At 48.0% G+C, this 27,507-nt stretch overlaps 1 protein-coding gene across 1 annotated transcript in view; it reads left to right on the top strand.

Annotated features, from left to right (window-relative positions):
• Positions 1-27,144, top strand: part of NOS1 (nitric oxide synthase 1) — a 197,042-nt gene extending 169,898 nt beyond the window's left edge. The window contains 9 exon segments of the mRNA XM_043901783.1: positions 1,625-1,818; positions 3,548-3,717; positions 12,591-12,801; positions 13,642-13,729; positions 15,211-15,332; positions 16,613-16,761; positions 18,227-18,421; positions 20,213-20,331; positions 21,321-27,144. Of these exon segments, the coding sequence (XP_043757718.1) occupies positions 1,625-1,818; positions 3,548-3,717; positions 12,591-12,801; positions 13,642-13,729; positions 15,211-15,332; positions 16,613-16,761; positions 18,227-18,421; positions 20,213-20,331; positions 21,321-21,336 (1,264 nt within the window). The 3' untranslated portion in view covers positions 21,337-27,144.
• Positions 27,145-27,507: the final 363 nt, after the last annotated feature.

The raw sequence follows: 27,507 nt of genomic DNA, 5'->3' as shown, positions 1-27,507 counted from the left end.
GTGACCATGTCTCTCTAGCTCTCCAGGAACCGATAGACTGGCATGAGCTCAGAGCAGAGTCATCCACGCAAGCCCATTTAATAGGTAACATCAGTGTCCCAGGGAGGACAAAATCTGCCCAGGGAAGGAGAGTGGGAGCCCAGACCCCCACCACCATCATTCACAATCTCAGTCACCGAGTTCCCCACCCTACTAAGGACAGGGGTGTCGTGCTTCAAGAAAATATACCCAAAAAAGCAGAGATGCCAGCACAACTATTTTTAATAATGGTGGCTATTTGCAGCACAAAAGAACTTTTGGTTGTGCCAAAAACTCCTTCAAATAGCGAGTCCCATTGGTCTATTCAAGTGCTGATTTACATACCACGAAGAATGTAGAAACTTCATGTTGAATATCAAGTGTCGCTATCAACTGAAAACCAGTTGGCAAGGAAGAAAAAGCGGATCTGAAAATGCGAATGTAACTCCAAGAATACAAAAAGATTTGATTTACCCAAGTGTAGTCATCAATCCCGAAGTTTTCAGGCATAAAAATGCAGTGTATTGGTACTAAAACTTTAAAAGAACCAGAATAATCCTATTCTGAGGATTCATTCATAGACCTCCTGCACTTGAAATCCAACTATTGAAGGAAAGGGCATGACTCGGCAGGCCTAAACAAGTTTCCCTCTGGGTTTTCTCCTTTGTTCTATAAACTTTATAGTATCAGTGGATTGGGGATAATAAGAACCTGAGCTTAAGGTCAAGCCCTTTTCCCTTTTCTAGGACAAGGTGAGGACCCCAGTTTGCAAAAGGAGGTGGAGCTTTGGATTCCCAGGAGAGGTGGAATTTCACAGAATGGGGACATCACTGCCACAGCTCCAGTGGGGTTTAGTGGTTCCTGGTAGAAATTGGGTATCAAAAATAGAGCCTCTTCCAGCAGCTGGTTAACCCTGAGGGTCTGAGGTTCCTTCAATCGATAAATATTTCTTGAGTATCTACTATGTGTCATGCACTGCCCTAGGTGCTAGAATAGAGTAGTGGAGAAAATAGACAAGTTCCTTGCCGATCTTAGAGTTTACACAGATTCCTAGTCTCTTCTATTGTCCTCGGAGTGGGGATGGGGAAGGGGCAGGCAGAGAGACAGACCACATGCCATAGTATGGAGTAAACTCTCCATTCTATGGAGTTTGGTAAGTGCTATGGAGAAAAGGAAAGCAGGGACAAGAAGTCAGAAAAGCAAAGAGATCTGGGGACTGCATCTCAGGGTGCTCCAATGTCCAGAGTTAGGGGAGATGAGATGGAACCAACAAAGGGGACCGAGGAAGAACAGCCAGAGAAGAGACCAGGAGAGCCTGGGGAGCTGGAGAGAAGGGGATTGAGAAGGAGGACGTGAGAAGCCACGTCCAGTACTGCTCTGATGAGCACAGTGAGTGCTGGGAACTGGCTGTTGGGTTTGCAAAGAAGAGCTCATGGGTGACCTTGCTGAAACCCGCCCTGTGGAACTGGTGGGGGTGGAAGTCTGATTGGCCTGAGCCCCAAGGAGAATGGAAGGAGGGGAGGTGTAGCCACAAAGACAGAGGAGCAAAGAAAAGGGGCACAAGCTGGTGGCCCTCAGCCTGTTGTTCCCCCACCCTTCCCTCCAGTCGATCGACCATCTTCGTGCGTCTCCACACCAACGGGAATCAGGAGCTGCAGTACCAGCCCGGGGACCACCTGGGCGTCTTCCCCGGCAACCACGAGGATCTGGTGAATGCCCTGATTGAGCGACTGGAGGACGCCCCCCCTGTCAACCAGCTGGTGAAGGTGGAGCTTCTGGAGGAGCGGAACACGGCTTTGGGTAACTATGGCCAAGCTAGTACCCCACCCAGCCACTCCCAAGGGCCCTTTCCTTCTCCGAGGAGTCCCAGGGTCTGTCTGGGCCTTCCCTCCCCAGCGGGTATCCAGGGAAGAGGAAACCCTTTCTTCCCAGTTGCCAGTCCAGGCAGGAGAGTGGGTCTCTGTCACCCCCTGCTTATGAGACTGAAGGCTCCCCTTCCTCATGGCTGAACAACCTTGACCCAACTAGCCGAGCAAGTGTCCATTTAAGCCAGGACACTGATGGTTCACCCTTGAGGGAAAGAATCTTACCTTCCTTCATCAGCTAGACACCGATCTTAGCAAAGGCTACTTGTCTGACTTCCTTCATCACCCCAGCCTCACCGCCCACTGAGAGAAAATAGCATCTGAAGTCCACTTCTACCTTCTCTTAGAATCCAAAAGCACTATATGAAGCTCGGTGGCCCATTGGGATCAAACCTGATTTCTGATATCATTAGATCAAGTCCCAACCTGTTTGGGGGACTACCCTTGACATTCCTATTAAAGAACTTTGCAAGGCAAATGGGTCTGCGTGCTTCATCTCAGTAGTCATGAGTGAGCTCAGGACTTAAGGAACTGCAGTGACTGCATGTGGTAGCCCATGATACAGTGATACATCTCCTCTACAAGGGAGCCAGGACATAAAGTCAGGGCAGAATGTGAAAACAGTACGTAGTCAAAACCCTGCTGAACATCCCTTAGGAAGGTACCGCTTTGGAGAAACACACCTGCTCTTATGAAATCCAACCCAGCCAGTTCTTCCTCAACATTGGAACAGTATTTTATATCTTTTTGAGTTGAGCTCCTGATGAAGTAAAGGCTTGTGTGCAGGGCCTCTATTGCACTGAAGTACACAGAGGCAGTAGTTCAAATATTGTCTGGAGCAGTACTGCCTGACTTTATGAATGTGAGCTGTGTTGTTGTTGCACTCAGTCAAGTCTGACTCTGTGACCCTAGGGGCTGTAACCCACCAGCCTCCTCTGTCCATGGGATCCTCCAGGCAAGGATACTGTGGAACAGGTTGCCATTCCCTTCTCTAGGTTGTCTTCCCAAACCAGAGATGGAACCCACATCTCCTGCATTGGCAGGGGAGTTCTTCACTAGCGTCACCTGGTGACCTTGGGCAAATTCCTTAACTTCTCTGTGCTTCCGTTTTCTCAACTGCAAAGTGGAGATAATGATAGCACCCACCACCTAGGATTGTGGCGAGGATTAAAAGAGTTACTGATAGAAAGTGCTGAGGAAATGACGTGGTGCATAGGAAGGGCTAGGTAAGTGTTTGGCATGTTTGTCATTTTAAATGCTAGAATCGCACGCAGAGCAGCAAAAGGCTGACACCATGAGGAGAGAGGCAGGGAAAAAAATGGATTCATAGTTCGTGCTCAGTTGATGGCTCGTTGCTCAGAATATCAAAGCATGGTCTCGTGCTATTTTAATATTTACTCTTAAATTCTGGCACTAGTTTGCTCAGCTGGTTTTGGACATGCTCCTTGCATACAGGAGGCGATCACAGGGTCCCCAGGAAACCTGGCTGTAGATGTGGGATGGAGGTGGCCAGCCAAGGGGTCAGTTGGCTCTGGGGCAGTCGGTTCTTCGGGCCCCAACCTCTGCTCCAGAAGCAGGTCTGGCCTCCCTGACTTGGACCCAAACCCTCAGGGCCCACACTGTCCCTCCCCCACCCATCTCTCATCTCTGTTTTTCCTCTGCAGGGGTTATCAGTAACTGGACCGATGAGCATCGCCTGCCGCCCTGCACCATCTTCCAGGCCTTCAAGTACTACCTGGACATCACCACGCCTCCGACGCCACTGCAGCTGCAGCAGTTTGCCTCCCTGGCCACCAGTGAGAAAGAGAAGCAGCGTCTGCTGGTCCTCAGCAAGGTAGGTCCCTGGCCTCATTCAACCTCACCCCCTGCTCCCTGGAGAATTTTACGGTTCCCTCGTGGCCCTGCTGGTAAGGAGTCTGCCTGCAATGCAGGAGACCTGGGTTCAATCCCTGGGTTGGGAAGATCCCCTGGAGAAGGAAGTGGCAACCCACTCCAGGATTCTTGCCTGGAAAATCCCATGGACAGAGGAGACTGGCAGGCTACAGTTCATGGGGTTGCTAAGAGTCAGACATGACTAAGCAACTTCACTTCTTCCCTGTGTGGTTATTACAACAGTGTTTCAGCAGATGGTAGCCTTGAGCGAGGGCTGCCACCGTCTAGTTTGCAGGTCACCATATTAGCTAATCCATTTTGGCTGGACCTGGCCATCTCCCCTCCTTCTAACAAAGGTCTAAAAGGACCAAAGAGCGATCCCATTGAATCTCCACGTTCTCTGACGGCAGTAGAAATTGGTAACACTTTTTCCTCCTTCCTTTGGAACCCTTGTTGTTGTTGTTCAGCTCCTTAGTTGTGTTGGACTCTTTGCAACCCCACGGACTGCAGCACACCAGACTTCCCTGTCCTTCACCATCTCCCAGAGCTTGCTCAGACTCAAATCCATTGAGTCAGTGATGCCACTCAACCATCTCGTCCTCTGCACCCCCCTTCTCCTCCTGCCCTGCCAGCATCAGGGTCTTTTCCAGTGAGTTAGTTCTTTGCATCAGATAATAGTATTGTTCTTTTGATTCTCTACCTCCAGCCATTAAAACATATACAAACAACTCTTAGTTCACAGGCCATATGAGCAGGTGGTTTGTGGGCTAAAGTTTGCCACCGCCTCATAGCTGTGTGATCTCTATATCCCTCAGTTTCCCCATCAATAAAATAGGGGTGACAACCAGGTTTATTTCATAAGATGAAATAAGTAAATACTTGGCACAGAATAATTCCTATGTAAGAGTTAACTATGACTATTTTTTTTCATTTATTTTTATTAGTTGGCGGCTAATTACTTCACAACATTGCAGTGGGTTTTGTCATACATTGACGTGAATCAGCCATGGAGTTACATGTATTCCCCATCCCAATCCCCCCTCCCACCTCCCTCTCCATCCGATTCCTCTGGGTCTTCCCAGTGCACCAGGCCTGAGCACTTGTCTCATGCATCCCACTTGGGCTGGTGATCTGTTTCACTATAGATAATATACATGCTGTTCTCTCGAAACATCCCACCCTCGCCTTCTCCCACAGAGTCCAAAAGTCTGTTCTGTACATCTGTGTCGCTTTTTCTGTTTTGCATATAGGGTTATCATTACCATCTTTCTAAATTCCATATATATGTATTAGTATGCTGTAATGTTCTTTATCTTTCTGGCTTACTTCACTCTGTATAATGGGCTCCAGTTTCATCCATCTCATTAGAACTGATTCAAATGAATTCTTTTTAATGGCTGAGTAATATTCCATGGTGTATATGTACCACAGCTTCCTTATCCATTCATCTGCTGATGGGCATCTAGGTTGCTTCCATGTCCTGGCTATTATAAACAGTGCTGCGATGAACATTGGGGTGCACGTGTCTCTTTCAGATCTGGTTTCTTCAGTGTGTATGCCCAGAAGTGATATTGCTGGGTCATATGGCAGTTCTATTTCCAGTTTATTAAGAAATCTCCACACTGTTCTCCATAGTGGCTGTACTAGCTTGCATTCCCACCAACAATGTAAGAGGGTTCCCTTTTCTCCACACCCTCTCCAGCATTTATTGCTTGTAGACTTTTGGATAGCAGCCATCCTGACTGGCATGTAATGGTACCTCATTGTGGTTTTGATTTGCATTTCTCTGATGATGAGTGATGTTGAGCATCTTTTCATGTGTTTGTTAGCCATCTGTATGTCTTCTTTGGAGAAATGTCTGTTTAGTTCTTTGGCCCATTTTTTGATTGGGTCATTTATTTTTCTGGAATTGAGCTGCAGGAGTTGCTTGTATATTTTTGAGATTAATCCTTTGTCTATTGCTTCATTTGCTATTATTTTCTCCCAATCTGAGGGCTGTCTTTTCACCTTGCTTATAGTTTCCTTTGTTGTGCAAAAGCTTTTAAGTTTCATTAGGTCCCATTTGTTTATTTTTGCTTTTATTTCCAATATTCTGGGAGGTGGGTCATAGAGGATCCTGCTCTGATTCATGTCAGAGAGTGTTTTGCCTATGTTCTCCTGTAGGAGTTTTATGGTTTCTGGTCTTACATTTAGATCTTTAATCCATTTTGAGTTTATTTTTGTGTATGGTGTTAGAAAGTGTTCTAGTTTCATTCTTTTACAAGTGGTTGACCAGTTTCCCCAGCACCACTTGTTAAAGAGGTTGTCTTTTTTCCATTGTATATCCTTGCCTCCTTTGTCGAAGATAAGGTGTCCATAGGTTCATGGATTTATCTCTGGGCTTTCTATTCTGTTCCATTGATCTATATTTCTGTCTTTGTGCCAGTACCATACTGTCTTGATGACTGTGGCTTTGTAATGGAGTCTGAAGTCAGGTAGGTTGATTCCTCCAGTTCCATTCTTCTTTCTCAAGATTACTTTGGCTATTCGAGGTTTTTTGTATTTCCATACAAATTGTGAAATTATTTGTTCTAGTTCTGTGAAAAATACTGTTGGTAGCTTGATAGGGATTGCATTGAATCTATAGATTGCTTTGGGTAGTATAGCCATTTTGACAATATTGATTCTTCCAATCCATGAACACGGTATGTTTCTCCATCTGTTTGTGTCCTCTTTGATTTCTTTCATCAGTGTTTTATAGTTTTCTATGTATAGGTCTTTTGTTTCTTTAGGTAGATATACTCCTAAGTATTTTATTCTTTTTGTTGCAATGGTGAATGTTATTGTTTCCTTAATTTCTCTTTCTGTTTTCTCATTGTTAGTGTATATGAATGCAAGGGATTTCTGTGTGTTAATTTTATATCCTGCAACTTTACTATATTCATTGATTAGCTCTAGTAATTTTCTGGTAGAGTCTTTAGGGTTTTCTATGTAGAGGATCATGTCATCTGCAAACAGCAAGAGTTTCACTTCTTCTTTTCCTATCTGGATTCCTTTTACTTCTTTTTCTGCTCTGATTGCTGTGGCCAAAACTTCCAATACTATGTTGAATAGTAGTGGTGAGAGTGAGCACCCTTGTCTTGTTCCTGATTTCAGGGGAAATGCTTTCAATTTTTCACCATTGAGGGTAATGCTTGCTGTGGGTTTGTCATATATAGCTCTTATTATGTTGAGGTATGTTCCTTCTATTCCTGCTTTCTGGAGAGTTTTAATCATAAATGGGTGTTGAATTTTGTCAAAGGCTTTCTCTGCATCTATTGAGATAATCATATGGTTTTTATCTTTCAATTTGTTAATGTGGTGTATTACATTGATTGATTTGCGGATATTAAAGAATCCTTGCATTCCTGGGATAAAGCCCACTTGGTCATGGTGTATGATTTTTTTAATATGTTGTTGGATTCTGTTTGCTAGAATTTTGTTAAGAATTTTTGCATCTATATTCATCAGTGATATTGGCCTGTAGTTTTCTTTTTTTGTGGCATCTTTGTCTGGTTTTGGAATTAGGGTGATGGTGGCCTCATAGAATGAGTTAGGAAGTTTACCTTCTGCAATTTTCTGGAAGAGTTTGAGTAAGATAGGTGTTAGCTCTTCTCTAAATTTTTGGTAGAATTCAGCTGTGAAGCCATCTGGTCCTGGGCTTTTGTTTGCTGGAAGATTTCTGATTACAGTTTTGATTTCCTTGCTTGTGATGGCTCTGTTAAGATCTTCTATTTCTTCCTGGTTCAGTTTTGGAAAGTTATACTTTTCCAAGAATTTGTCCGTTTCTTCCAAGTTGTCCATTTTATTGGCATAGAGCTGCTGGTAGTAGTCTCTTATGATCCTTTGTATTTCAGTGTTGTCTGTTATGATCTCTCCATTTTCATTTCTAATTTTGTTAATTTGGTTCTTCTCTCTTTGTTTCTTAATGAGTCTTGCTAATGGTTTGTCAATTTTGTTTATTTTTTCAAAACACCAGCTTTTAGCTTTGTTGATTTTTGCTATAGTCTCTTTAGTTTCTTTTGCATTTATTTCTGCCCTAATTTTAAAGATTTCTTTCCTTCTACTAACTCTGGGGTTCTTCATTTCTTCCTTCTCTAATTGCTTTAGGTGTAGAGTTAGGTTATTTATTTGACTTTTTTCTTGTTTCTTGAGGTAAGCCTGTAATGCTATGAACATTCCCTTTAGCACTGCTTTTACAGTGTTCCATAGGTTTTGGGTTGTTGTGTTTTCATTTTCATTCATTTCTATGCATATTTTGATTTCTTCTATGATTTGTTGGTTGTTCAGAAGCATGTTATTTAGCCTCCATATGTTTGAATTTTTAACAATTTTTTTCCTGTAATTGAGATCTAATCTTACTGCACTGTGGTCCGAAAAGATGACTGGAATGATTTCAATTTTTTGAATTTTCCAAGACCAGATTTATGGCCCAGGATGTGATCTATTCTGGAGAAGGTTCCGTGTGCACTTGAGAAAAAGGTGAAGTTGTTTTGGGGTGAAATGCCCTATAGATATCAATTAGGTCTAGCTGGTCCATTGTGTCATTTAAAGTTTGTGTTTCCTTGTTAATTTTCTGTTTAGTTGATCTATCCATAGTTGTGAGTGGGGTATTAAAGTCTCCCACTATTATTGTGTTACTATTAATTTCCTCTTTCATACTTGTTAGCGTTTCCTGTACATATTGTGGTGCTCCTAGGTTGGGTGAATATATTTTTGTAATTGTTGTATCTTCTTCTTGGATTGATCCTTTGATCATTATGTAGTGTCCTTCTTTGTCTCTTTTCACATCCTTTATTTGAAAGTCTATTTTATCTGATATGAGTATTGCGACTCCTGCTTTCTTTTGTTCTCCGTTTGCGTGAAATATTTTTTTCCAGCCCTTCACTTTTAGTCTGTATGTGTCTCTTGTTTTGAGGTGGGTCTCTTGTAGACAGCATATATAGGGGTCTTGTTTTTGTATCCATTCAGCCAGTCTTTGCCTTTTGGTTGGGGCATTCAACCCATTTACATTTAAGGTAATTGTTGATAGGTGTGGTCCCATTGCCATTTACTTTGTTGTTTTGGGTTCACGTTTATACAACCTTTCTGCATTTCCTGTCTAGAGAAGATCCTTTAGCATTTGTTGAAGAGCTGGTTTGGTGGTGCTGAATTCTCTCATCTTTTGCTTGTCTATAAAGCTTTTGAATTCTCCTTCATATCTGAATGAGATCCTTGCTGGGTACAGTAATCTAGGTTGTAGGTTATTCTCTTTCATTACTTTAAGTATGTCCTGCCATTCCCTTCTGGCCTGGAGGGTTTCTATTGATAGATCAGCTATTATCCTTATGGGAATCCCTATGTGTGTTATTTGTTGTTTCTCCCTTGCTGCTTTTAATATTTGTTCTTTGTGTTTGATCTTTGTTAATTTGATTAATATGTGTCTTGGGGTGTTTCGCCTTGGGTTTATCCTGTTTGGGACTCTCTGGGTTTCTTGGACTTGGATGGCTATTTCCTTCCCCATTTTAGGGAAGTTTTCAGCTATTGTCTCCTCGAGTATTTTCTCATGGCCTTTCTTTTTGTCTTCTTCTGGGACTCCTATGATTCGAATGTTGGGGCGTTTCACATTGTCCCAGAGGTCCCTGAGGTTGTCCTCATTTCTTTTGATTCTTTTTTCTTTTTTCCTCTCTGCTTCATTTATTTCCACCATTTTATCTTCTACCTCACTTATCCTATCTTCTGTCTCCGTTATTCTACTCTTGGTTCCCTCCAGAGTGTTTTTGATCTCATTTATTGCATTATTCATTTTTAATTGATTCTTTTTTATTTCTTCTAGGTCTTTATTAAACATTTCTTGCATCTTCTCAATCTTTGTCTCCAGGCTATTTATCTGTAACTTGATTTTGTTTTCAAGATTTTGGATCATTTTTATTATCATTATTCTAAATTCTTTTTCAGGTAGATTCCCTATCTCCTCCTCTTTTGTTTGACTTGGTGGGCATTTTTCATGTTCCTTTACCTGTTGGGTATTTCTCTGCCTTTTCATCTTGTTCAGATTGCTGTGTCTGGAGTGGGCTTTCTGTATTCTGGAGGTCTGTGGTTCCTTTTTATTGTGGAGGTTTTACCCAGTGGGTGGGGTTGGACGTTTGGCTTGTCAAGGTTTCCTGGTTAAGGAAGCTTGCGTCAGTGTTCTGGTGTGTGGAACTAGATTTCTTCTCTCTGGAGTGCAATGGAGTGCCCAGAAATGAGTTTTGAGATGGGTCTATGTGTTAGGTGTGACCTTGGGCAGCCTGTATGTTGACATTCAGGGCTATGTTCCTGCGTTGCTGGAGAATTTGCGTGGTATGTCTTGCTCTAAAACTTATTGGCTCTTGGGTGGTGGTTGGTTTCAGTGTAGGTATGGAGGCTTTTGGATGGTCTCTTATTATTTAATGTTCCATGTAGTCAGGAGTTTTCTGGTGTTCTCAGGTTTTGGGCTTAAGTCTCCTGCCTCTGGATTTCAGTTTTATTCTTCCAGTAGTCTCAAGACTTCTCCAACTATACAGCACTGATAATAAAACTTCTAGGTTAATGGTAAAAAGATTCTCCCCCATGAGGGACACCCAGAGAGGTTCACAGAGTTACATGAAGAAGAGGAGAGGGAGGAGGGAGATAGAGATGAGCAGGAGGAGAAAAAGGGGGACTCAAAAGGAGAGAGACAGATCTACGCAGTTGTCTGTTCCCAGAGTGTTCTCCGTAGCCCAGACACCCACAAAGATTCACAGAATTGGATTGGGAAGAGAAGGGGAAAGGAGGAAATAGAGGTGTTCTGAGGTAGAAAACGGAGAGTCAAGATTGGGAGAGAGTAATCAACACACTCCTGAATAAAAATGGGAACTGAATGTTGGATTCTTAAATGTCCATGATTTATATCATATGACAAACAAAGATTAAAAATCTAGAGTAGAGGTTAGACTCTTAAAAATACAATATTCAAAAACCAAAACACAAAAAAAATTTTAGAAATATATATGAAGTTCGGTTTAAAAATAGGGCTTCTCTCTTTTTTTTTTTGCAAGGTTATAGTGTAATGAAAATGAAAATTAAGGAGTAGTAGAGGAGTAATAGAGGACTTTAAAAGGAAATAAGAGAAAAAGAAAAATAGAAAAAAGAGGAGAAAAAGAAAAAAAAACAAGAAAAAAAATGTTTCCTAATTAAAAAAAATCATAAAAATCTATGAAAGTGAAAGTTAAGGAGTAATGGGGGAGTAATAGGGAATTTAAAAGAAAATAAAAGAGAAAATAAAAAAGAAAATAAATTTTTTTTAATTAAAAAAAAAAAAGTAAAAATATATCTAGGAATTTCTCTGGCGCTGTTGTGGTCAGTGTCGGTTCGGTTCAGTTTCAGATAGCTCCTCGTTCCAGCTTACACTTCTCGATATCTACAGGCCCCTTCCGGTGTAGTTGGTGTTCTCTACAGGGCTTTTAATCTGTTGCACTGGTCCCTTCGGAAGCAGTTCCCTTTGTTTATTTGGCTTCTGTTTGCCGGGGCTCTTCATTGCCTAATTTCCGCCCTGACACAGGCGGGCGGAGATGGTCTCTTGTTCAGGTTGCTAGTTCCATCGCGCTGCGGGGAGGGACCTGTGCTGCTTTCCCGGTCTATGCTGCTCAGGCTCCCGGCTGCTCTATATGGAGCGTGCCCTGCGCTGCATGCGGTTCCAGCCCTCAGGTGTTCCACAAAAGCGCGGAATAAAAAACTGTGCCTGCTTTTTGTGCCTTCCCCGTCAGAGCGGTTCAGGCAGCCAGGGGCTTGACGGGCGCATTGTCCCCGGGTGCGGCGCGCCCACTCCCTTCCGCGGTCCCAGTCTCAGTTTCTGCCTGCGCCGGTCGGGTGCGTGCGCCTTCGCCCCTCGGTGTCCCCAGCCCCAGTCCCCGGCCGCGCCCTGTGTCTCGCCGCGACCCTCCCGGCGGATGTCGACCATCCAGAATCTAAGGAGGTCTTTGATTAGAAACTGGAGGCCTGTTTGCAGTGCGGTAGGGGATGCGGTCCTTGGGGCCGAGCCTGCCCCTTTCCCCTCCCCGCTGCCTTCTGCCTCCGGCGGGGCTGGGCCAGTCCGCAGCCTGCGAGCTCTTCACTGGACTTGCTCAGACCCTTTATTCTGCGAACGGCCGGTAATGTGTTCAGGCTGGTTAATTTTCTCTCTCTCTCTCTTGCTATCCCACAGTTTAAGTTGGTAACTCACAAAAGCTCCCTCCGATTGTCCTCAGGGCACTCAGGCCTGGTCCTTACCCTAAGCAATGCCGCCCGCTCCTCTCCGTTCCGCCCCCACTTGCTGGTGGCAGATGCGGGCGTCTGGGGTACTTTTCTGCTGGGAGTTGCTTTTAGGCAAGTAATCTGTGGGTTTTATTTATTCTTCCCCTCCCAGTCAGGTTGCCCTCCGAGATTCAAAAACTTCCCCTAGACCCACCAGTGCCAGGGTTTCCTGGTGTTTGGAAACTTCCTCTATTAAGACTCCCTTCCCGGGATGGACCTCCGTCCTTAGCTCTTTTGTCTCTCTTTTTATCTTTTATATTTTGTCCTACCTCCTTTCGAAGACAATGGGCTGCTTTTCTGGGCGCCTGATGACCTCAGCTAGCGATCAGAAGTTGTTTTGTGAAGTTTGCTCTCCGTTCAATTGTTCTTTCGATAAATTTGTAGGGGAGAAAGCGGTCTCCCCGTCCTATTCCTCTGCCATCTTGGCTTCTCTCATAACTATTTTTTAATTTCCCTTCTTCCCTGAACTTCCGCGTGCGAGCCTGCCTTGAAAGTTCACTCCAGGGTCTGGCTGCAGGTTCCCTTCTGTCCCTATCCATGGTGCAGGGTCTGCAGGAGTACGAGGAGTGGAAATGGGGCAAGAACCCCAACATCGTGGAGGTGCTGGAGGAGTTCCCGTCCATCCAGATGCCCTCCACCCTGCTCCTGACCCAGCTGTCCCTGCTGCAGCCTCGCTACTATTCCATCAGCTCCTCCCCAGACATGTACCCCGATGAGGTGCACCTCACCGTGGCCATCGTCTCCTACCGCACCCGAGGTGGGCAGAGGCGCTGGGAGAGCCCCCGGCTTTGCATTTCCCACCCAACTTCCAGGGGCCCCTGGACATCTGCCTAAACCTCTTTCAAGACCCAAACCCCGGGGAGGAGACCCACCCCCCTCCAAGGTCAGGAAAACTGGGAGAAGATCCAGTGCAGCAAACTGTCCCCTTAGGCAGAGCCAGCTCTGTGCAGAGTTAGGGAAGAAGTGAGCTGTGCATTTGGAAGCCTCTGCTCCCAAAGCCCAAGACCCCCTTTTACTCCCTTCCCCCCTGTGTACCCCCAAGGTAGCAACTGGAACAAACCACCACCCCCTCTTCCCTCGGAGGGGGAGCTCTGTGCTCCATGACACCCAGCTGGTTGCAGGGCAGCCAGATAGCCTGACCTCTGTGCCTGTGTTTTCCATCCTTGGTAAAGAGGTGAAAATGCATGGTGCCTGGGAATTCCCTGGCGGTCCCATGGTTGGGACTGTGGGCTTTCACTGCTGGGGCCCGGGTTCACTCCCTGGTCAGGGAACTGAGATCCTGCAAGCCACAAGGCACAGCCAAAAGAAAAAAAGTGTGCGGTGCCTGAGAGACCACTGAGACCGGGGTCCTGGCAGGCCCTTGCAGTGGACAGAATTGGAATCCAACCCACCCCCACCCAACAGTTTCACAGCCATGGACCCACCCCAGCTTTACCATTTCCTCTTCACCATCAGAACAAGGGATCCAGACAGGGAACCCCAAGGCAGAAACTTGGCATCGGGGCTGTGGGCCTCCTGTGCTGGAGGATGGGGAGGCTGGGGATGGGGGAGCGTGAGGGACAGTAGATGAGCCAGATCACCTCGGTTATCCTGTTAGATGGAGAAGGACCAATTCACCACGGCGTGTGCTCCTCCTGGCTCAACCGGATCCAGGCTGATGAAGTGGTGCCCTGTTTCGTGAGAGGGTGAGTAGCAAATGAAAAGAAAGAAGCAGCCATCCCGAATCTGCATCCTGAGGTCCTGAGATGGGGTGGGTGGGGCCGGTGGACAAGCTGGAAGGGTTCTAGAGAGGTGACCGAGTCAGGCAGGACTGAGATCAACATTCAGCATCACTCCCAGCTTTTAGGCAACAGGCTCACTGGGACAGAGCAACATAGCAGGAACTAAGCAAGTCCTGTGGTCAAATTCAGGTCAGTGCAACAAATATTTATCAAGTGCATGCCCTGTGCTAGTTGGGGCTGCCATAGACAGCCAGGCAAATGCAGTTTCAGCCTTCTTGGAATTTGCAGGCCAGTGAAATTTCTATCTGAAACCTGCTGGCCACCCCATGTGTTCCCAGTTTCTTAGAGACCAGGAAGATTTAACCACCCTCCCTGTCAACCACCTTCCCCTTCCAAACTCAGTTTTAAACGATATTTCTGCCCACAGTTAACAGTATTGTATTGTGCCTCTAAAAACATGTTACAAGGATCGGTTTCATGTTAAGTGTTCCTACCACAATCAGTCAATCAAAAAATATATAGCCTTAAAAACATAAAAATTTTAAAAATCATTGATATGCCTGAGCTTAGGCCTTCTGTACTTACCTGCTTTGTCAGCTGATAACTTCCCTACCTAAACTGTGGACTTGGATAGTCATTTTTCTCAGCTGTGAAGGGTAGAATGGTCATGGTATGGTCCACATACCACCAGCACCAGAATCCCCTGGGGTGCTTCAAAAACGCTGAGTCCTGAGCCTAGACTGACTACATTGCCAGCAATCTACACCCACTTTGAACATCCCCACGTGATTCTTTTGTACACTGACATTTGCAGCTCCCAGATTTGGAAAATCTCATAGATGGTTAATTCAGTAGTTCTCAGCCAAGGGTGATTTTGCCCCCCAGGGGCCCTTGGCAGAGTCTGGAGATATTTTTGGCTATCACAGCTGGAGGGTTCTCCTGGCATCTAATAGATAGAGTCCTGGGTTCCAGTCAGTATCCTACAATGCACAGGACAGCCCTCCCTTCTTGGTGGTGGGACTGTATACAGAGAATTGTGCAGCCCCCAGTGTCAGGAGGGCTGAGGTAGGCAAGCCGTGCATTTGATCCATCCCACTCCCTTTTGTGGCTTAGCTCAGCAATGTGGATAATTAGAAAGTGGAGCGATGGGCAGATCCTGAGGGTCTCCTGTTTGGGGAAATTCCCCAAATTTATGGGACCTCCCAACCATGAAAAGGGCCACCTGACCCCAACTGAAGAGCTTTAAGTCCCATTGTATTTCTACCCAGATCAGCCATCTGGTTTACCTAAGATCTAACAGGGTTTTTCTTTTTTTTTTTTTTAATTTTTTTATTGGAGGATAATTGTTTCACAGTGCTGTTGCTGAGCTCAAATCTGATCAAGAACTACAGTTCTTGATCAGATTTGAACTCAGCCAGCCTCTTGACTCTCCCTTCCTTGTCCAGAGCGCCCAGCTTCCACCTGCCCCAAAATCCCCAAGTGCCCTGTATCCTGGTTGGCCCAGGCACTGGCATCGCCCCCTTCCGGAGCTTCTGGCAGCAGCGGCAATTTGATATCCAACACAAAGGTGGGTTGTGGTCCAGCAAGCACATGGCTTCCTCCCCCTGGATCCTCGGAGGGCCGCCTGTATCCTAGCAGCCAGGAGGCATGATGCTGTTCTGTCTCCTTTGCATCACTGCCTGGGGAGGGACGGGGAATACTGTAGCAATCAGAGCCACAGGCGAAGTTTATGGTGCAACTCAAAGGACCCATCCAAACAAGTCATCCACACAGCTTGTTGCAAGGCCTGAAAGCCCATCCCCAGAAGACATTTCTTGGACTATTAAGATAGGAACCCCATCTTAAAATGTAAGCAGTCCTAGAAGGGGTATGCATTAAGCCTTATCCAATGGATGTGTGTTTCTGGGACTGTTGCAAAGGCGGTTATTGAAGTGCAGGGTTTGCTGTGCGAGAAACACAACAGATCAGCTTTGGGAGGAGAGAGGGAGAAAAAAAAAAATACAGTTCTGACATGCGTTAAACGGAGATTTACTGAGCATCTCATGGATGCCAAACACTATTGTAGGTGCTAGAGGCGTAGCAATGAACAAGACAGAAACAACTGGAAACACATACACACACTCTCTCTCTCTCTCTCTCTCTCTCTCTCTCTCTTGCCCCAGTGGAATTGTCATTCTAGTGGAATAGCAAACATACATTTACAAAGTACAGTTGACCCTTGACTGACATGGGAATTGCATGGGTCAACTTATATGAGAATTTTTTTCATATAAATACATATGTACCATCCGAGGCCAGTTGAGAGCCCGTTGATGTGGAACCAGCGGGTTCAGGGGACCAACTATAGCACTTGAGCATCAGTGGATTTTGGTATCGGGGTGGGTCCTGGAAGTGACCCCCTGGGATACCAAGGGACTTCACTATGTACTGGGCAGGGGTCTAATGTACATTTACTTCTTAAAATAACCCTATGAGGTTAGATGCTGTTATTGCTTCCATTTTTCACATGGGCACACGGAGACATAGAAAGTTAATTCCTCAGCATCACACAGAGCTGGGATTTTAACCCAAGCAGTCTAGCTTCCAAGTCTGGGGGTTTGGTGCTACCAGTGCTGGGGAGGGACAGAGGAACAATTGAGACCCAGAGAAAAGAGGTCTGCTGAAGTCTGCACATGCTTGACCTACTTCCCTTAGTGTGTGCATGTGTGTGTACCCCTGTGCATGTGTGTGTGAGAGAGAGACAGAACACATACCCCCTGCCCCAGTGTCGCATGTGCTAAGGTTCCCAGCACCCTGGCACCCCTACATCAGGCATCAGAGCCGACAGGAGATCTCCCCGGCCCCCAGGAATGAGCCCCTGCCCCATGGTCCTGGTCTTCGGGTGCCGGCAGTCCAAGACAGACCACATCTACAGGGAGGAGACCCTGCAGGCCAAGAGCAAGGGGGTCTTCAGAGAACTGTACACGGCCTACTCCCGGGAGCCAGATAAACCAAAGGTAAGCCCAGCCCATCACACACATGTGCCCATCCACACATGCACACCCTGCTCCCAAAACACCCTCACCCCTTCTGAATTCTCTTCCATGACATCGCTCTGAACTTCAGGAAGCTTGGAGCATAAACATTCAACCTAAAATATTTAACAGCCTGTACTCTATCATGCCACTTACATGAAATATCCAGAACAGCTAGATCCATAGAGACAGAAGGCTGATTTGTGGTCTCCAGGGGCGGTGGGAAGGGAGGAGTGAGGATTGACAATTAATGGGTACAGGGTGTCCTTGTGAGGCAGGTGGAAAGGTTGTGGACCTAGATAGAAGGGGTGGTTGCTCAATACCATGAATGTGCTCAATCCCACTGCGTTGGGCTGCACATTGTAAAACACACCTGCATTTTACATTATGTGCACTTTATCACAATAAAAATATTTATAAAATGAATTAAAAGGGACTTACCTGGTGGTCCAGTGGTTAAGACTCCTTGCTTCCAATGCAGGGTACACGGGTTCAATCCCTAGTCAGGGAACTAAGATCCCGCATGCCTCGGGGCCAAAAAATAAATTTTTAAAATAAAGTAATTAAATAAAAAATTTTAAAAAGTTAAACAGCACCTCCCCCTGCCAAAAAAAATTAAACAGCCCATAAGAGGCACTCCAAGTCAGAATGGACAGGGGCTACAAGACAGGGGCACATCCCTGCTGGATCTTAGGGAACTTCAACTGGACCCCAGGGGTGTCCCAGGAAAGGACCCAGGACAGCCGGGGAAGGGGGTCCTCGAGGGTCCGGTCACTGGAGCAGCTACTGGACCCCTGGCATGAGAGTTCATCAGTGTTTCAGCAGCTGGTATGGTCGTGCCTGAAAGTACCAGCTGAATGCCAGGCTCACCTGGGGGGGTTTCCTGAACAACCCAGACAAATTCCCCAGAGGCTGCACTGGACACCCCCTGTGCCCACCCGATACTTCCTTAACCCACCATTTATTCCAGCAATTCCCACAGCAGCTGGCTTTGCTCAGGTGTCAGCTGTGAGCCCCTCTCCCGTGTCCTGCTGTCTGTCTGGGGCTTCTCCGGCAGCCGGGCATAGGATGCCTGCAGTACCAGCCCCGCACCTCAGGGTGCACAGGTGTAAACACCCCCGGGGTGACCACTGGCCACGGGAGAGAGGAGCTGGTACGCCTTCAGGGGACAGCTCTGGGGCGTGGGCAGCCTGGCCCCCTCGAGGGTCCTCAGCAGAGGTGAGCTGCAGAGCAGAGGCACTGCTCATCACTCTCTCAGACTGACGTTCCCTCCTCCCCTGCTTCATTCTTCCCAGTCCCCTGCATCGCTGCACAAAACATAGACCTGCCCCCAAGCCCCTGGGTCAGGCTCTGTTCCCAGGGTGGTGGGGGGGAGAGGGGGGAGCTACACAGCCTGGCTCCTCCTCACCAGTGCTCCCACTCCCCGCCCCCCCCCCACATCCCACAGAAGTACGTGCAAGATATCCTACAAGAGCAGCTGGCGGAACCTGTGTACCGAGCCCTGAAGGAGCAAGGGGGCCACATCTACGTGTGCGGGGATGTCACCATGGCGGCCGATGTCCTCAAAGCCATCCAGCGCATCATGACCCAGAAGGGCAAGCTCTCGGTGGAGGATGCTGGCGTGTTCATCAGCAGGCTGAGGGTGAGTGATGGACTGGCTCCTGGGAGCCCTTTTCTGGCATCCTGTCTCCTCTTCCTTGTCTTACCTGTCTCAGTGACTCGGGGGACCCGTGATGACATCCCTGCTCCCATCTTCCCATTTATGACTGGGGGTAGAGGATGCAGGTGATCCCAAACCATAGTAGAGAGAGAAGGAAAGACAGCTGGGCATGCAGTGCATATATTAAATAGAATAGAGAGCTGTGGTGTATGAAAATGACAAAGCGGGTGGACCATAGTAGTTAGAAACGATCCTAACCCAACCATTCCTGTCCCCAGAACCAAGCTGCAGGACTGCCCTGGGCAGTTGTGCAGGTTGGCCACTGCACAAAAGGGTTTGTCCAAAGAGGGCAAGTAGGGGATGAAAGTCACCACCAGGCTTGGCTTCCCAAGCAGCATGCCTTGGCATGGAACTGTGTTCTCCCCCCGAAGGAGGGGTGTCTTTTCCTAATTTGCAGAAAGGCTAGTAGCAGCTCAGGAAGCAAAGTCCCAAGTCTGTGGTCAGCTGCCCCAAACAGAGTAAACTGAGCCGCAGGCCTCCTCAAAGCTCCAAAGGTGACCCCGTTCTTCTCCCTGCTTCCCTAAATAAGCAGCAGTCAAACATTTTTGTAGAAGAAACCCTTGCTCTAATTTTGATATTAAACCCCTCCTAAGTTAAAACAATAACAGCTTCCTAGTAGAAATGCCAGAGTACCCTGGAGAGCTTCAGAGTCCCCTACCACTCTGTCTCTTTGCTCTAAGTCCTTGGGACACATTTTCATAGATTCTGCAGAAGAAGGTCGGAAAACCACCCCAACTTAAAATGAATCCACTCTCCAGATGGGCAAGTTTCTTCAAAACCTTTGGGACCGTGGATGCCAGAAAGAACTTAACTCTGCTCAATGCGTGTTCCCCAAACACCGCCTTTCCTCAGTGAGGGTGGGGGGACACCTTACCCCCTTTTTAATTCTCAGCGACAATGCCCTCTGGGATCCCCTTAATGCCTATCCCTCAGTTCTGCCAAAGGAGCTCCAGTGGCTCCAGAAACCCTTGGATGCCCCAAGTTCATCCTCACTCATGGTGTTTCTCGAGTTTTCTTGTTTGTTTGTTTCTGGGCAAAGCTGAGCTAAGATACTCATCGTCAGATAAACTATGTCCGGAGAAGCCTTCACTTTGGCAACCGTGGTGTTTCCTGAGAGCTAAGTGGGCACTTTGTCCTTCCTCTGTCTCTGCTGATCTCTACTGATGGTGATGTTTCACACTAAACCCAGCCGTGCCCCAGATCTGAACTGGTGGGAACAAGGAGGAGGGAGGAAATGGGGAAATGAGCTGAAGTTTCCCCTGGACCCCCTCAGCTGTTCTGTACTTAGCACCCACAAAGCAGCAGCACTCTTTCTGGATGGGAACAAAAGTGTTTGTTGCCATCTGGGCTTAGAGAGACCCCGATGCCCTATAGGGCAGAGGCTCTTGCTGAAACACGGTCTTGGAGACCAGAGGAGCCTCCAGGGGGCCCTGAGTTACATCTCATTTCTTTTTTCTTTCTTTCTTTTTTTTTTTTTTTGGCTATGCCACAGGGCTTGCCAAACCTTAGTTCTCTGACCAGGGATGAACCCAGGCCACTCCAAGGAAAGCACCGAGTCCTAACCACTGAACCGCCAGGGAACTCCCTACACCCAGTATCTTAAGGAACCGTCTTCTTCACAGATATTCCATTCCAGGGTGTCCGTGTGTCCGCCCTTCTCCATGCCCTCAGCTAGCGTTTGAAGTCTGATTCCTGGTTGTTTCTGTCCCCTAGGATGACAACCGCTACCATGAGGATATTTTCGGGGTCACCCTGCGCACATATGAAGTGACCAACCGCCTTAGATCTGAATCCATTGCCTTCATTGAGGAGAGCAAAAAAGACACCGATGAGTAAGCTGGCTCCTTCCCAAGGGTGAGGGGCGGGCAGAGCCCTAACAGACAGAGACGTCTGACTCCACTGACCATGGCTTTCCCACGCTGGGGCCCCAGACCAGCAGCATCAGCATCTCCTGGGAATGTGTTACAAATGCAAATTCCCAGGCTGCCCCAGCCCTGCTGAATCTGAATCTCTGGGGTCAGGGCACTGAGCAGTTGGTGTTTTTACCACCCTTGCAGGGCATTCTGAGTTCCCCTCAAGTGTGGGAACCCCAGCTATGGATGTCAGCTTCCACCAGGGCACCTCCAAGTTGAATGATGGCTCTCACCACTGCAAAATTTGTGTTCCTATTCACTGCTCCTAGGGTTTATACTACCTCCCTCACCCCCCAAATATTGCTAGCATTCTCATGGATGCAAATTCCAATCTCCATTATTTTGACAATTCCACTTGTCCTCTAGAAATTGCTGGAAATGGTCTGAGGTACCACACAACTGGGATTGAGCATAACTCTTCAAACCTTACATTAATGCCATGACACGTCACCCTTCATTGTAAGCTCACTCCCTGCATTGTGGGCCTCGAAACGACCACCAAGTGCCCTTAAAATTAGGCGGGAATTCAGTTTCCTCGTTTTCAGTAGCCTAGGGCACACACACTCCATTTCATAAGCTTCCTCATTATTTTCCCCCTTATGACAACATGGCAGTCTTGAAAACATACTTTGGTGTCTAGCAGGCTGACATTATTGCCTTGAAGATCACAGCTCATCCTGTCTTATTGTATGGCTGAGCCAGGCTCATTCATCTGTTCATTGATTCATTCTTCATTCACTCAAGATGAGTCCCACCTGGGTGCCAGGGCCTGTCCCAGTCACTGGGGCTGCCGAGGAAGTGAAAGAGACAAAGTCCAGAACTCAGGAGCCTTTCTCTGAGTCTCTTTAAGGAAACAGAGCAGCCTTGCTCCTCTGGCACTAACTCCTTCCCCACTTCTCCTCCTACAGGGTTTTCAGCTCCTAACTGGACCCTCTTGCCCAGACGGATGGCAGGGTGGCCGCCCCATTTCACTCGGCCGGGGTGGCTGCAGGTTTTGTAAGCACGGACACTGCTGAACCTTCCCCTCGGGCACCCCCACGTGGCCCCGCTCTGCCTCTCGTCCTGTCGCCATGCCCTGGTCCTCCTCTCCTGGGTTCTCGCCTCTCAGTGGTTTCCCGGCCCCCTTGGGTTTTCCCCTTGAGTTTTCGTGCTGCAGTGCAATGCCTTTATAGTCCGCAGTGGCTCTTACAAAACCATCTCCCTCTCTCTCTCTCTTTCCAACAAGGGCAAATCACCAGTGCATGAAACCACTGGAACATGGCCAGGGCTCGGGTTAGGGTGTTTTCTGGGATTTGCCCTGGAGAGGCTGCAGGGACCAGACAGAAGAGGTTTTTGAGCTAGTCCTTCAGCCATTTGAATCCCACCCGATCCTTTTTTATGATGACGTTCCGGTCGTGTGTGTGTGTGCGTGTGTGTGTGCGTGCACGCGTGATGGGCCTGGGTCTCCCTCTGTCCTCTTGCCTGTGCAAGCATGTCGCCTCCAGACCCTCGGTGCCAAGAAATATGCCCTAACCCGTACTGGAGCCTCACACATCCCTAATTAAGGGTCTGTGCTAGCATACCTGAAACACATGGACGCATCCTAATTCTGGTTATAAAGGATCAGAGCATGGAGGTGGGATTTGATGACCAAGGGGGAAATCTCTAGTGAAAGGGGACATTAGATGCATTTAGGTAGTGGCACCAGTTAGCGGAGCTCTTACTGGGAGATTAACCCATCTGATGGATTGGGCAAACCCACTTCCCAGCCCCACCCACCCCAGCCAGGATCACCTAATCGGCCCTCTCGGGCACTCTCACCCAAGACCCTAAGCAACATCGTCCAAGGGAATGAACTGGAAATAAGGGTCTTCCTGTCTTTGCTGCTGGGTAACTTTGGAAACATTACTTGTTGCTTAATTTCCCCTAATCATAGTGTTATGAAGCTAAAAAGTATGAATGGATCAAACTTTAAAGTTGTGAAAACTGGAAACAATATCAAGGAAGAATAACACTGTTTGTTTTTTTTTCTCCCACATGGGGCTTGCTGTTTCATCCCTGGGGATAAAGTAATGGAAGCCGGTGAAGGCAGATCAGGCTGGAGAGGGAATCTGTCATGAGGCATCTCATGGCTTCCTCTACAGCCAGGGTGGGGAGACCTGCCTTCATGCCTTCATGCTTTTGGTCTTCTAAAAGAGATTCCCCCCAGCTTTTAACCTGATAAGATCATCTTGACAAATGATCCTCAACTCAGATCAAAAAGCAGGCAGCAAAGTCGTTGGCAGGCATCAGGGTGGGTACCATTTGTCCCAGGCAGACAACCTTCCAAGTTCACCTTCTCCGAGGAAATGGGATGGAAAGGTCCCTTTCTACACTTAGCTAAAAGTCAATGGTGAGCAGTGCCCAGAGACAGCTGCTGCCCCCAGGAACCTCTTCCCCAAGGTTGAAAGGCAAGCAGCCAGCCAGTTTGGAACTTCCATCTTATTTCATTTTGTCTTGTCCTACAGAAAGCTAGCCCTTTTCTTTCTATACAGCACATGAGCATTTCTTTCTTTCTTTCTCTGCCAAAGGGAGAGAGCCCTGGCCCTCTCTGGAAGGGCCTTAGATCTGGGATGCCAGAGGTGTCCCCAGGAGGTGCCCTTAAAGACAAAGAGCAAACTCTGTCTCCCTTTTTCCACCCTTCCCGGCAGCCCCCGCTGGTGTCATATCCCTGGCGCTTAGAGTTCGACTTCATGCCAGTTCTGATTACCCTGCCTGCCTTTAATCCTATTTTCTCCCGCTCAGGCTTCCATGGTACAGAGACCAAGCGCTCAGCATGCTCGGCTGACCCTCTCTGACCTGGAGGGAAGCCCATTCTAAACCCTTTCTTTCCTGCAAACATGATCCTGGCTAGGAGCTCTCCTCCCAGCAGCTTTCTTTCCAGCCGTTTGAGCCCTTTGGAGATAGCTCCTAAGATGTCACTAGCTTCTGGGGGACTGAACTCCTGTGTCCTACCCCCATCACAGAGAAATGAACCAGTGCTCCCCTTTCCAAATCAAGTTTTATGCATGAATGCTTTTCCATCGCCAGGTAAATACTTAAGAGCACTTATTCCATGCCAGGCACCTTCCTCATATAGCCCTGCCCATCTAGTAGCAGGCAGGCCGAGGGAAATAACGTCTTGTTTTATCAGGTAGCCTAAAGAAATAATCTTATCACCAGGATTCATCTTTCTTCCCAAGAACGATTGTTTGGTTTGGTTTTTAAGCAAGTACCTTTCAACCCTCAACACAAGCTGATTCATAACTGCTGGCTAGAGAACAGGAGATTAGTCTGATGTGTGTCTCTTATTTGACAGAATCTCTGATACCCAAAGCCTCGCTGTAATGAATGAGCCATCAAGAGGCAGGAGTGGAGCCCCGATTTCAGGCTCAGCTCTGATCCACAGTAGCTAAACACTGCCCTCTTGTGGTGCTGTGTAGTTCAGTCCCAGCAGCCTGCAAATTTTGGTGTTAACAATTGGTGAGCAAAAATGGGGTTGACTGGGCGTTTGATTTGGCCGGGGGGAGCTTCACCCTAGTTGCAGGTCTCTTATTTCCCTCTACCTCTCAAGCTGGCCAGCAGTAGCTCCAACTCCGTTTAACAAAAGTGAAGTTTGGCCTGGAGGGACATGAAATCCCTTGCCACAGGAAAGTGGGACAGTCATGCTCTCTGGTTGTCATTGTGAATCCTATTCCTACGGTTGTGCTGCAAAAGAAGCAGAAGTCTTTAACCTCCCAAAGAGGATACAGGCTTCCCCTTGGCTTCTACGGAATGAGACAGTCAGGTGTCTTTGCTTTGGGGGCAATGCTTCAGACCCACCAAAGTGGAGTTTTAAAAGCAGTCCTGAGTCCAAACAGTAACTCTGCCACCATTTCTGCAGACAGCCCTGACCTGGTGACCTAATCCTTCTGAGTCTATATGCCCCCCTTTATCACAAAGTGGACTAGATGAGATAATGTCCACAAAATGCCCGTTACCATACTTGGCCCATGATAAGTGATCGAATTTTGTTTCACTTAATCTGTGTCATCTTACCTCTCCAGTATCTGGAAGGCACAGTCAAGTGTACAAGCAAAACACAGTTCCTCTCTTACAGACGGTTAGGATCTGTGATGCAGAGATGCAGGTCTTAGAATCAATGTGCAGGTCTGGGGTTTGAGCGATCGCCAGGATTCCCCTGGCAGGTTTGGGGGAACGAGATTGCCAGGATGTAGGAATTCAGTGGAGGCAGGGGGTGTGGCGGTGATACATGGATGGAGAGCATGCAGGATGGAGCAGGTCTGGCTTCTGACATAGCCCAGCTTTGGGAGGCTGAGGAAGATGGAGGTACGCAGCAGAGACAGGCAGGGAACAGATGGAATTTTGTCAAGGGATTTTGACTTTATTTGGTAGGCAACACGGAGTCCTTAGGAGTGTTGTTTTTTTTTTTAAGGGGAAGATGAGGTGATGGGGGTTTTGCTTGGAAAAGAATGTTCTGGCTACAGCATAGAGCATGGACTGCTGACCTGTTGAACTATCGGCTAGTTATTGCAGAAACCCAAGACTTGAATGAGGGAAGGGGGCAGATTATGGCGATAAAGACATTCCAGGGGTTGAATTACCAGGACCTGGACTCCGACCTGTTGTGAACAAGGAGAACAAAGGGAAAGTCAAGAGTCTTGCCTCTAGGCTGAGAAACAGGTCTCAGAAGGAAAAAACAGGCTCCAAGGAGAACCGAGTTTTCAGAGCTGACAGGAGTGCCAGGTTCCCCCCAAGTCAAAAGGGTGGATTCTTCCAAGGTCCACGCCTAGATGGGCAGAAAGAGAACTGACCCCAGGCCACCAAACATCGGCCCGAGAACACAGGAATTTCTTGCCAAACACACTCTTTGCAGCCACCTGCTTGGGGCTTCCAAAAGGAGGTCAGGTTTTGCCCTAAGTCAGGTTTGCCACAAGATTCTCTGACCCAGATCATGGTGCCAGAATGATTATCAGCAAGCCAATGTCTGGACCCCTGACCACTGTGACCCTGGTCCCTTTAAATTCATGCCATTTGGAAAAGCATGGACTTCAGATCTTAGGCTGACCATGTTTCCTTGTATATGTCCATCGCCCCTGCCACCAATATCCAGCATGGCGCTGTACCTGCCTTACCCTCGAAGCCTGCTGTCTGAATAGGCACGTTAATCTGAGACCACCTGCCAGAGACAAGGAAAAAGAAATATTAATCTGGGCTTCCCTTGGGACCTGCCCACACTCCCTGTCTTCTCCCAGCCCTCTCCTGCATCTGAGTGTGCCATTTGACTCAAGAATGAAAGCCCAAAGGCAGGGATGGAGGATAAAGAATCTGAGCGGCTGTGAAAGCAACCTTGCCCCCCTCCCTAGGGACTCAACACAGATGGTTCCCACAAACCTGAAGCCTTGGCAGACTAACAGCAGCCTGGCCTCTCCTCTTTCTCCCACACCCTCCCAGACCTTGGTCCACCTGCCAGTCTCTGCCTGGTGGCACAAACACGCTGACGTGTTTCGGGTGCAAGGACTCAGGTAAACTCTCATGCCAGGAAAGCAGGAACTGTTTGGGGGTCTGTTCTCTATTAATACTGTCTGAGCCGTGTGCATGGGAGGTGATTGGGAGTAAACACACCTCGGCATGTTTCTGAATTCGCTATTTCCTAGAATATCTGAGCAAGCAGGGCTTGCGTGTCTGGTCCCAAGCAGAGACCATTCTTAAGCAGGTGGCCCTGGCAGACGGGAACAGATCTGCCTGAAGATATAGCTTTCCAAAGTCTTGTAGAAATTGGCCCCAGGACATCTAAGTGCCCAGACTTGGCTCCCAGGAGATGCTCGGAGGCTCTAGTCTGGAGTCCGTCAACCTCAGTACTGTTGGCATTTGGGGCTGGATAATTCTTTGGGTGGGGGGCTGCCCAGGGCTTTGTAGGATGTTGACCAGCATCCCTGGCCTCCACGCACCCACCCACCCACCCAACCCCCCCGAAAGTTGTGACAACCAACTGTGTCTTCAGACCTTGCCAGATGAAGCCTGGGGACAACAGACTGTCTACCAGCTGCCCCAGGCCTTCTTACCATCCACCTCCTGGAATAAGCGAGGCATTTCTCAGCCCGCTGGTTTTCCTTCCATTATCTGCTGCCTAACGGAGACTCAAAGGATTTCAAGAGGAAATGGACAATTACAGTTTCACCAACTCCCTCCCAGGACAGAAAGATGGCAGCCCCGATTCAGTAAGATGCTGTGCCCTTGGCGTCCAGTTCGGATGAAGACTCGCGGAGGCCCAGTGCTCTCCTGTGCCCACCCCCACCCCGCCTCCACCCTCCTGTCCTTGCTCTCATGTTGTCATTGTGATTGTAAGGCCCACTCCGGGCTCAGCAGTGGTTTTCCAGGCGGCGCCGGACAGGTTTGTGGGTGGGGGTCGCCCTGTGTCGCTGGGCAGGTGGTGGGTTTCTGTTCCGGGTCTGGGAAGCCAGGGAGGTGGGCCGAGCGGGTGTCGTTGCCTCTCACCACACTGCACCGTCAGAAAACTCGGACTGCCCCTACCTCTGAGCTCTCGATGCTGCTAACGCCGCCAAGTGTCCCGTGCGCTCCAGCACCTTCCCAGAACGCGCTCTGCAAGGTTGTCCAGGCTGTGCTCGCCGCATGCTCTTCTGTATCACTCTTCTAATTTGATGAAATTCAACAAAAGTCTATTTATGCCTGTTTGCATCATGGTCAAAATATTAAAAAGTGGACTCAACTCGACTGGCTGTGGCCTTTTGTTTGACTGGCCTAGGATTTCTCACGTCTTTTGCTCACTACGTGCGGCTGGCTGGGTGCCCCCAGGAAGCCCAGTCTGAGATAGGGGTGGCAGGAGGCTGATGGGTGGGGATGGGGCGGGGAGGGAACCTGAGCTGCCATGTCTCAACAGAAACTTCCACCAACCTTGCCGCGAATTCTGAAGATGGCCTTGCAGGGCTGTCCCCAGTGTAGGACAAGAAGCCCTGGCGCTCTGCAGCTGAAGCCATCCCCCAAGGGCAGGAGGGCGTTCTCAGGGTCCAGAGGAAGAGCTGTGGACTCCTGACACGGATCTGGAGGGCAGTTCTCAGTGTCCTGTCCACCCTCCTC

Source organism: Cervus elaphus, chromosome 5, assembly GCF_910594005.1.
Source record: "Cervus elaphus chromosome 5, mCerEla1.1, whole genome shotgun sequence".
NCBI lineage: Eukaryota > Metazoa > Chordata > Mammalia > Artiodactyla > Cervidae > Cervus > Cervus elaphus.
Note: the sequence above shows the minus strand (reverse complement) of the source record. Positions and strands in the feature narration are given on the sequence as shown.